At 48.5% G+C, this 10,512-nt stretch overlaps 3 protein-coding genes across 3 annotated transcripts; 2 read left to right on the top strand and 1 right to left on the bottom strand.

Annotated features, from left to right (window-relative positions):
* Positions 1 to 1,655: 1,655 nt before the first annotated feature.
* On the top strand, positions 1,656 to 5,350 carry FPRO_08007 (uncharacterized protein; the record flags this gene model as incomplete). Its single annotated transcript, XM_031233875.1, has 3 exons — positions 1,656 to 1,969; positions 2,146 to 3,326; positions 3,387 to 5,350. 3 exons carry the CDS (start codon positions 1,656 to 1,658, stop codon positions 5,348 to 5,350), a joined length of 3,459 nt encoding a protein of 1,152 aa, XP_031083668.1.
* An 831-nt stretch (positions 5,351 to 6,181) lies between these two features.
* Positions 6,182 to 7,818, top strand: FPRO_08008 (uncharacterized protein; the record flags this gene model as incomplete). The annotated part of the gene is made up of 3 exons (XM_031233874.1): positions 6,182 to 6,666; positions 6,712 to 6,909; positions 6,957 to 7,818. 3 exons carry the CDS (start codon positions 6,182 to 6,184, stop codon positions 7,816 to 7,818), a joined length of 1,545 nt encoding a protein of 514 aa, XP_031083667.1.
* Positions 7,819 to 8,060: 242 nt separating this feature from the next.
* Positions 8,061 to 9,317, bottom strand: FPRO_08009 (uncharacterized protein; the record flags this gene model as incomplete). The annotated part of the gene is made up of 1 exon (XM_031233873.1): positions 8,061 to 9,317. One exon carries the CDS (start codon positions 9,315 to 9,317, stop codon positions 8,061 to 8,063), a length of 1,257 nt encoding a protein of 418 aa, XP_031083666.1.
* Positions 9,318 to 10,512: the final 1,195 nt, after the last annotated feature.

The following is a 10,512-nucleotide window of genomic DNA, read 5'->3' as shown; positions in this document are numbered from 1 at the left end:
TGTAACATATAAGTTTTCAAACTAATACAGTTTGTGCACAACAAGACTTTTGGCTGGTCGAAGCAAAAGGCAACATAAGTCGTCGTCGTCGTCGTCGTCTGGTGAGAAAAAGAATTCCACACGGTGCGCATAAGCCAACGATTCGAGGTAAATAATCTAACCGATGGCGAATCCAATGTTTTGCTGTACGATAATGGACAAATCCATCCTACTACATACCTAGTACGTAGGACCTTATTAAGTTAGTTCACCAGAGTTTAAATAAACGAGAACCCAGTCAACGCCAACGTCAATGCCAAGATCACATCACATTCTCCCCGCTCTCTCACTTTTTTTCTGGCAAAAAAGAACCTAGGGTCCATTAGTACCTAGAGGTAGTTGCGCTTAATCACATAACATGATTTTGCCAAGCAACTGTCTGAGCCAACATTGCGGTAGCCTAAATTCAGATTTGGTCATTTAAAAGGGGGAGCATCTCGACAAGAAAGAGAGCGTTCAAAGGTGCAGATGTCGATAAATTTATTTTGGAACAAGTTGGTTCATGCTGTAGGCCTGAGACATGCAGGCGCAACTGTGAACATACTTTTAGGTACCTACCTAGGTTAGTAGGTATAGGTACTATCACCGGAGAGGAGCATTTTTGGATATCAGATAGTGAACAGAAAAGACTGTTGTGGTTATTTTTGATCAAATAATATCATGGATATTAGCCTAATGTGGCAGAATGTTGAGGATAGTAAAATAACTTAGACAATCTTTCCTCCCTATAACATATATCCAAAAATCCCTCCTCCCGCGATGGTAGAGACTTCCACTAAACATGATAATAGGTACTAAGGTAGGTGCCTACTAACCTATCAGCCACTTGAGAACTTGAATATCGGCTCACTGCAGCTACGTCCTCAGACTGCAAGATGTAGGTGGGTAAGTACTTTGCTCCCCCCCCCCCTCCCCCCCCCCCCCATTTCTTTGTTTGCGTTTGTTTGTTTGTTGGTAGCTGAAGCCTTCCTTCGTAAGGTCGGTTGGCGCCACCCAAGGTACCTACCGACCTACCTACTAACGTACCTTACCTAGGTAGGTATTTTCCTTTGTTCGATAATATTTCTGCCATGGAAGGCTCGACTGCCTGCGCTTGCACCTTTCCCATTAGCAACTTATCGAACTTGGGCTACTACCTACCTAATTGTTGGCGAGGATGCCACAGGGTTTCTCCACTTGCCTCCAACCAACAATATTCACACATCCCCCATCCATCCAGCTTTCCAACCATCTATTTACCTGCCTACGCACACCCAACCCTCTGATAAGTCTGTTGCTCTTGATATCGACCTTCCTTCGACCTCAAATTTCTTCCACCGCAGGCTGTGCTATTGGGTTGATTTTGCTCGTCGAGCTGCGTTGACAATATCGCTGTTTGTCGTGTCTTGACCTCACTCACCTCAACCTCTTCGCTCTCGATGTTGATTCACGACCCTCGCTGCCTTGATCGTGCGAATTCACTTCGCTGAAACATGATTGACTTTGCGGCACTCTACTTCAAAAAGCGGCGACGTTGAATGAGGCATGATTTCAAGTAGTTTTCCGCGCCCAGGTTTCGCAGCAACTCTATATCGTGACCCAGATCTTCATACAAAATGACACCATACATCTGTGAAATGCCACATACCTCGAAGTCGAATCAGTCACGGGCTATCCCTTCACCCGATGCTCAACAGATCGCTTCCTCCAACCAAACTGTCAATTTCCTCCTTGGTGGTCGCGCTCGCTCATGGATGACAGGGGACCCATCCGCAACAACCAACCCTACTAGACTTGCTCCAGTAGCCTCCAGTAATTCCCGGCAACGGAACAAAAAGAGAAAGGTGTCTGACGCTGCTCCCCTAACCCAGGATGACAATGACATACATCGCGATAATCACCTGACCGAGCAATCATTCGAACAACAACCAGGTGCCGGAGAACCAGCAAGGTATATGATCTTCCCCTAACCAAAGAACCCTTCCCATCCTCTCAGGCATGTTGTTTTGCCAAGCAACAGACCCTCGGCTGCGTCTCGTAGCCTTGCATCTCCTTCTAGGATTCGCACTATCGCCACCATCGTTGACGTTGCTTACATTTTCCTACATTTCTGACTCGGTTTCATAGAGCTTCGACCGTCCTACCCTCTCCGGCGCTGACCGACGCACCGAGCCCGAATGTCTCGAATCAAACCGACTGCACTAATCCCGATCCAAGCGCTCACGTAGGAAGCGCAGGGCCCGGGGGGCCAGTCTCTGATAGTAACATGAACCAAGGCGACTCGACACACGTCGCGACTAAAACCAGCTACCCAAGCTCCACGGCCGCCATCTCCCTGCAGCCCAGGACTTCTATGCCACAGCAAAACTACGTCACTCAAGCGACAATTCAACCTACGGCGACAGGTCCTACGTTGGCTGATCAAGCTCCTCAGGCAACAGCCTCGCCGCTTTCCCACATAGAAATACGCCCTCAAAATCCAGGGGCGCCTCTAGAAACGAACTCGAGGCAGCATATAAGACCACCCACTGCTATTGATCATCAAGCAAAGCGCCCGCGGGTCCAAGAAGCAACAAATCCGGGGAATTCCAGAGACCGAAATATCTGTCTAAAATGGTCCAGCTCGATCGACATCCGCATGGCACAAGCTGCCCATGCCGGGCTCCTGAATGAAACAGTTGAGAAACCGCGATACAGGATCTTGGCGGAAGCGTGCGAAAACGAGGATTTCTTCTACATTGCTTTTCACCAGGCACTTTGTGCTTGGTCCTTAAACAGAGGGCCGATTCATGCGCTCTTCCATGGATTAGTGCAGCCAAACCTGCTGGATGCTGCCTTTGACGTAGCACAAACCATTCTTAGGAAGAATGAACATATGTCCCATGCACATTTGCAATGGTTTGCCAACTTTCCCAGTACCATCGCCGAGTTCTCAAGGGTTTTCCCCAATACAGAAGCGGCCAGAGACATTTCTGCATTTCTCATCCAGCTGGCAACAATCTGGCATTCGCTCTCACAAAATGTTCAGGCACGAAAGTATCCTTTGCTCGCATCCGAGCTAACATTCGTCCTACGCTGCCGAGCTAAGGGTCTACAGTCTATGCTGTTCACTATGAGCCGCAGGAGCCTTGGCGTAAATGACGGTCCTGTGGCAGCTGCGATGAACGCCATTTTTGATCAGGATAGGGTAGATGAAGTTGCATACGAGGCTCGCGGTGAGCCCCCTGAAACCCTCAAACGCGCCAGGGAGGCAATTGCGATGAAATATCGGGATCTCGTTATTTCGGCGGCGCAACGAGCAACATCCAGTACGTTTCCCCAGACTTCGCTTTCTGTTTTGACAAACTACTCACCCTTGCGGCCAAAAGATGCAGGCTCGAGTGCTCATATAGCTGCACAACGTGGACATCAATCGCTGCCGCCTACAACAACTAACCCATCTTATCCCGTGCATACTGCACCAGCTTCATCTCCTCCTCTCCCCTCTCATTTCGATGCATTCGCTGTTAGACCTTCAGTAGGCGACCCAAGGGTGGTAAGCCCGAGGTCTGTTAATAACCACCCGCCTTCGACAGGCAACAGTGTCAGCGGGATTCATGGACCGCGACGACCGAATCACCTCCACATACAAACTGATACTGCAACATCGTCGCCTCATTTTGCCACTGCCTACCAGTCTCCCCAGTTACCACAGCATCCAATACCCAGGTCATCAAGCGCTGGGTCGCTCCCGATACTACCAAACCGCGAATCTCCTGTTACGACTAACACTCCCGTCATTCCATCGAATGGCCCATCACGAACAGCTATTTTACCGCCGAATAATCCTCTATTACAACGACGAGCAGCCTCGTTTGCGCATCCATCCCAGACGCTTTCTACCCCTTACGGGACATACACCGAAAACCAAGCACCGCAACATCAACTGGCAGGAACACCGCAAGTCTCGAGTCCAGTTTCGCAGATGAGCCCATATCACCATGGCCAGCCTGTGCAGTCCCCGCAGTTTCATATGGCATACAATCAATTAAACCCGCCTCGCAGGGCATCTACATCGCAATATACCATGATGCCAGCTCCGCCAGCTCATGTTTATTCCGCTCAGCCGATTGGGCCACGAAATCCAGCATACCAAGTGCCAGTTGCTAGCTATCCTCATTCACTGGCTGGGCCCGTCCAGCAAATACCGGAAACCGACTATCCAGCTAGCCCGTATGGCTATGGCTCACTTCAGGTTGGGTTGCAGCATGTCGGTGTACGTAGTCCCAGGCGTGTTCCCTTGAATCCTGGCAAAATTCGACATTATCAATTCGTCAGACAGCTAGTATACCAACCTCTAGCCCTTGAGCCTCAAAGGGGACTGCGGTCTTTGTCTTTCAGCGTGACAAAAGATCAGATACAAAAGTTAGCAAAGAAAATCGAGAGCATTGGTCTTCCATTTTGCTACTATTCCGAGGGCTCTCGTCGTTACCGGCTACGTATGATTGTGCAGCCTGAATCACAAGCTGAACCATCGGAGTCAGATTGGGTGATGTCTGGAACATGCTGGCCTAGCCATATTTTTTTTGACCTGAATTCGAAGTCCCTTGAGCTGCGACGAAAACAACATTTTCATAAAGATCAACCGTTGGAGTTGACAGATTTCTTAGTTGAGGGCGAGAACAAGATGACCATCAGCTATCCCGCTGTTGAACAGAATTCCAAGCCGGGATATAAGCATTTTATGGCGATTGAGATTGTGGAGACAATGAGCCATGGGGCGATTACCGACCTTATACAATCGCGGCACTTCCCAGCAGAGGAAACGAGGTATAAGATAATACGTCGCTTGCGTCCCTCGGATTCAGATGACATCATCGTCCAGGACGAGACTCTGCCAATCTCCTTGGCAGACCCTTTCAGTAAGCAGAGGGTTGCGGTTCCTGTCAGGGGCGGCCAATGCAAGCACTTGGAATGTTTTGATCTAGAAACGTTCTTGGGGACCAGAAGCGGAAAAGAGCCTCAAAAAGGAGGCGGCCCGCAGCAACAGGGGGAAGAACCTTCGTTGGTGGACAGATGGGGTTGTCCAATATGTGGACTCGATGCACGTCCAATCAGTCTCTTGGTGGATGATTATCTTGCGGCAGTCAGGCGCTCGCTGATCAGCAATGGCGACACTCGGACAAGAAACATCAAAGTGGCTCCTGACGGTGCGTGGTCTGCAGTATGGGAGCCGGAGGAGTCTGACGACGATTCACCAGCACCACAGCCTAAAGGTTCGGTTAATGGGCATGCTAGCAGGCTATCAAGGCCACCCCCGACACCAGTCATTGACATATCGGATGATGAGTAGAATCTTTGGGGGTTCTTGGAGGGAAAGGGATAATTTGGGGGTTTCGTTCCTGTTGGTGGCGTTCTGGAAACAAGTGCTATCAGCATCCTAGCAAGATTGCTTTTTGAAAATAGATACCTCTTTGTTGGGAGGGGACTAGGTCTGGCCACAACAATCCAGAGCTGGATGGTTAGGGAGGGCACTCATCGATAAAGGCGAGAGGCGCACTTATTTGCTCATTATATATATCTCTGCGTGTATATGAAATTGAGTAAGATTACCATTCGATTCAAGCGCTTCGCAGATGGAGCATAAATCTCCTTCGCGCCATTCTTCCCTAACAGAAATGATGATATGGGACTTTGTGAAAATGGTTAACTCTACCTCTAACACCAAATGATACCATACGAAGTATGAGAACTCTGACTATCCCGCCGGAGCATTTTCGGGCTAATCTTTATCCCGGCTGCGCCACTGTAATGTCAGACGGCTTCTTTGAACGACGACGAGCTGACTTGAATCTCAAGAACTCAATTGTTATTAACAAATCCCACCATGGTCGGTAGAAATCCCAGCCCACCTCGCCGACAACGAGCGTGCGCTCCTTGCGCAAGAGTCAAAGCAAAATGTCACTTCCGGGAAGGGAACCTGGAGAAGCATATTTGCGATAGGTACTGTATCTCTCTCTCTTAGTCTATGCCTATGATTTTTCCATAGTAACTGAGTAAGGTGTGAGACTATGAAGAAGGACTGCTCCCCGCAGAATACAAGAAGCCTGAGAAGACCTCGCAGAATTAACCACGTTAACGGGTATGATGATGCGAACTTGTATGAGACGTAAAGCTGATTACCATGAACATTATAACTTTCGAAGAGCAAGAACAAGCCGTTACAAATAGTTCGCCAGAGTTTACTATTTTAAGCCATAGGAACCGGGCACAGCAGCCAGGTCGAGACAGCGATAACAACCAGGAAGAACTGGGATATGACAGGTCTGCCGGGAATCCAACTCAGACAAACACAAATTCAAATAGGGGCATTCCACAGGCTCCATTTGGGCTATCATGGCCACAAGCGGCTCAAGTTCTAAGCCTGTTCCATGAACAGTTCACCTCCCATTTCCCCTTCGTGACAGTCGGGAGTTATCACACTGCAGAATCACTGCACAAAGGCAGTCCTTTTCTATTTCGTGCTATAATGATTGCCGCTGCGCCATTATCTGAAACCGAGGTGGCCAAGGCGAGACGCAACATACTCGCATACCTGAGCTTCAGGGCAATGGTCGAGGAAGACAAGACCTTGGACATACTACAGGGTGTCCTGGTGATTATTGCTTGGTAGGTTGGTAACATGGTGTTGAAATTCATGCTCATGATTCATAGGGCACACAGGTGTCACATCGACAATAGTCAGGTCACCAATTTGGCCTATCTTGCTCTTGGCTATGCACATAACTTGGGTATTACCCAAGACATGTCATCAGCTCGAACAATGAGCTCAGGCGCATCTGACAAAGAACAAATGACAAACCTGCTGGAGGAAATACGGGCTCTTCTAGGGCTTTATTGCGTTCTCTCAATGTGAGTCTACTAGTAGCTAGTATTTCTTTTCTAACAGAAGCTTCTAGTGTATCAACAAGACAATCACGACGAAATCCTCTCGACATACCCTACGTGGAGACTTATCTCAAGATTGTCTCACAAGCACAGGCAACCCCATCTGATCATTCAATAGAGTATATCGTTCGGTTCGTCCAGATGGGTGAGAGACTTTCAAAAAGCTTTGGCGAGCCACATAAGCGCACGCTGTTAAGCCCATATGCTGTCCTTCTCGAAGGAACTGGAAGCCGTTTTCGCAATGATCTGAGTCGTCTAGCAGAGTCAGTCCCCATTGGCAATGCTGAAACATACGGCCAGACGTTTGAGCTTTACCGTTTATATCTCCTAGTGCGTCTCTTTGAGCCAGCAATTATCGTAGCATGCCACCCTGACGAGGGCGTTCCTCAATTCGTCTATCTTTTAACATGCTTACGCAACTGTCTTCACGCAATGCAGTCTTTTTTCGGCATTCTTCTTGAATCGCCCGTTGACCTGCTATTGCGCCGTTCAATGCTTACATACGACCAGATTCTCTATGTCATGTTCCAGGCTGCAAAGCTACTTTTAGTTGAGATTCCTGACTGGGATACGCAGTCTATTCGACAGACGTTGGGGCTCACCAATATACTAGATCAGATGGTATCACGTTATGAAGAAGCCGAACGACTGCGCAGGGCAGCGGTGAAACAATTTGTCTTTTCACCGTTTGGGGAAGAATCACCGAACGAGGTGACTAGTACATCAAAACTGATAAAGGAAATACGCTGGCTAAAATGTTGGCTCGAGTCAGGATTCCAGGGGCTGTGGGGAGAAGTTGAAGATGCATATCAGGATGCATTGAAACCGACTTGGTCTCTAGGGCTCTTGGAAGGGATGCCATGGAAGGTCTAAAATCCCCGATTGACTTTTTTCACTGGAGCCACAGTCCTTGACTAACGACTAGGCTATGAAGACGCACATATGAACTCATTAATGCCTAGATGAGAGGCGGTTGAAGTGAACATCGGGGGTTTGCAGGGTATCATAGTTAATATCAGAAAAAGCTTTAGAAAACACCATCATAACTCCTAGAAAATGCCGGTATTCGCCACCCATATCTTACAATCGTGCCAAATGTCCTGTAATACGTGGCCCTATCGTTCATTATCTTCTACGTATGCCTCATCGTCAGATTCGCTGTCCAGTGAAAGTAATCTCGGGTTGTCAGCATCATAACCTCCAAAAGTATCTTCCTCGGAGATCTCGGACTGTTCATCACTTGACCATGCAAAGCTATCTCCTTCGGACAGCTCAGACTCCTCGACATCATCATCGAAGAGCCCCTTGACGAGCAAGTCCCAACAATCAGGATCAGCCATGTCAAGGCCCTCAATTCTGACACGCCATTTATCCAGGATATTGCCCTCTTCATCATATGGCTCTCGTCTCATCCAGCCAGTCCATAAGGCAATGATCTTTGAGGCAGTCATAGCGTCGACCTTGAACCACTCCTGATGGCAAACGTTGCAAGCACATCCCTTTTCTCGCTTCCTCTGGTTCCAGAGCTGAGCATGTACAATTTTCTCAACCTTGGCGTAGTGCTCGGCCGGAAACTCACCGAGCACTTTCACGTCGTAGCCGCACTTGTATTTCCATCCTCGCATACGCTTACTGACGTCTTGAGAAAAGCCTATCTTGATATAGGGATGCGCGTCGTGGTAGCTCTCAGAATAGGTATAGAGGTAGATGTTGCCTCCATTCTTTGTCTCCCCCTCCTTCAAGGAGCGAAGAAGTAGCTTCTTCATCGCTTTATTAGTCTCTAGGGTCGAGCGGCGGCGGGAGAAATCTTCGAACTCATGTACGACTTTGGGGCTCTTTGGCGAAGGTAATTTGGGTAGTAAGAGCTTTGGGGACGGTTTCTTGGGCGTGGAAGGGGACGGCTGGGATCTGCAACGAGAAGTAGGAATAGATATAGGTGTATTGCTCTTGAGCTGAACCTGTTGTTGCGATGAAGTAACAGGAGCGGTTGGTGGTATATTATCTGTTTCTTTCTCGGATTTGAGAGCATCCTCCTTGTCTTCATTCTTGATATGCACCACTTTAAGGGGCTCAAGGACTTTCTGCCACTTTGACAAATGAGGAGGACCATCTTTCTGATGGACACGCTGACACATAATTAAGTAAGAGACTTCTCGGAGTGTGGCCTGAGCAGCAGAAAAGCTTCCTTGAGTAACTGCTTTCTCCAAGAGACAAGTGATAAGGGCCGAGTTGGCTTTGCTGATTGGATTCTGGCAACGAGCCTTCTTCGTCGTCGAAGCATGGCACTTTTTCATGTCAGTATCGATGTTGAGAAGCTCGTAGAGGGAGGCAGTAGAAGTGGGCCAAGAAATCTTGGAAGTGGAAGGGGTCATATTGGACAAGTCCAGAAGCTGAGCTTCGAGTCTACTGGGATTGCGCTGCAAGAAGGAAAGGCTGGTGGTGGTTTCTATGCCAACATGACGCTTGCAGCGCAGGGAGGACTGACGATATATAACTTGACGAGAGTATCTCTAGGCGCCCGTGTCCTTTGGGGGCAGTGTCTACGAGGAGGGCCTCCAAGGTTTCTACTACTGCAGGATGTGTCTGCCTCACAGACCGTGGTCGTGAAAACAGGCCGGGGAGGACTTCAGCTGGGTGGAGTCTGGGTAGAAAGACGTTGGATGATACAATATCCTTGGTGAGAGGAGTTATGGTCTATTGTTTTCCTTTATATGGTGCTCTCCGTCTGTGATAGTCTGATTTCCTACCTCAACTCACTCAGTAGTAACGATGTCATTCACTCATGACAAGAGCATTACTAACATACTGACCTCTATCTTGGCCCAAATCATTTCTGAGGCTTCAGCGGGCGGTTACCTCAAGTTTGAGGGATAAAGAGTCAGCGAGTGTGCCATTTCAAGGTATAGATGTTGGCAGATACTAACTACCCAGTACTAGTTTATGCAGTTGGCTCTACATACCCTGGTCTCGAAACTCTGCGCCCCCTGCGAGTCCTATCATCAAGGGTCACGAGGCATCCGAGGGCGCCTCGAGTCAAATCCAGTCCCAGTTCCGTCTCTAAAATTGGTGTTTCTCAAACGCGCAATCTTATGGGGCGTTCTACCGAAGATATTGGCGACATCGCATCACAACCACGCGGACGGGCCGTTGCGAGTTGTGGGGATGGCTTCCCAAGCATGGCGTCACTTCTGCGGAAGCGAACTGGATTGAATCATCAACCCTATGAATGAGTTGGAGGGCAATGATATGGAGATGGGTTGCAAGTTCTCGGGTAGGAATCACACTTCTCTGATTGAATTATCGCGATTCGCAGTTGTACTACCTAGTAGGGAGTAAGTTGAGACGTGATGAGGAGCCAATCAACGAGAATACTAGACTACTCTGAGGCTACTCGTAACTGTGTTCGGTGTAACAACGCCCCGGTTCTGTCAACCAAGAATATCTGACATCTCACGATTGACTCTCTGAAGCACAAAGATAGACCATCAGTTGAATCGGTCGACGAACCTATCACTGCCATTTAAAACTGTATTGGCTGATACTCTCACAATTTCACAATTTTGATTA

Source organism: Fusarium proliferatum (genome assembly GCF_900067095.1).
Source record: "Fusarium proliferatum ET1 genome assembly, contig: FPRO_scaffold007, whole genome shotgun sequence".
Classification (NCBI taxonomy): Eukaryota; Fungi; Ascomycota; class Sordariomycetes; order Hypocreales; family Nectriaceae; genus Fusarium; species Fusarium proliferatum.
The sequence above is the reverse complement of the archived record's forward strand: the minus strand, read 5'-3'. Positions and strand labels throughout refer to the sequence as shown.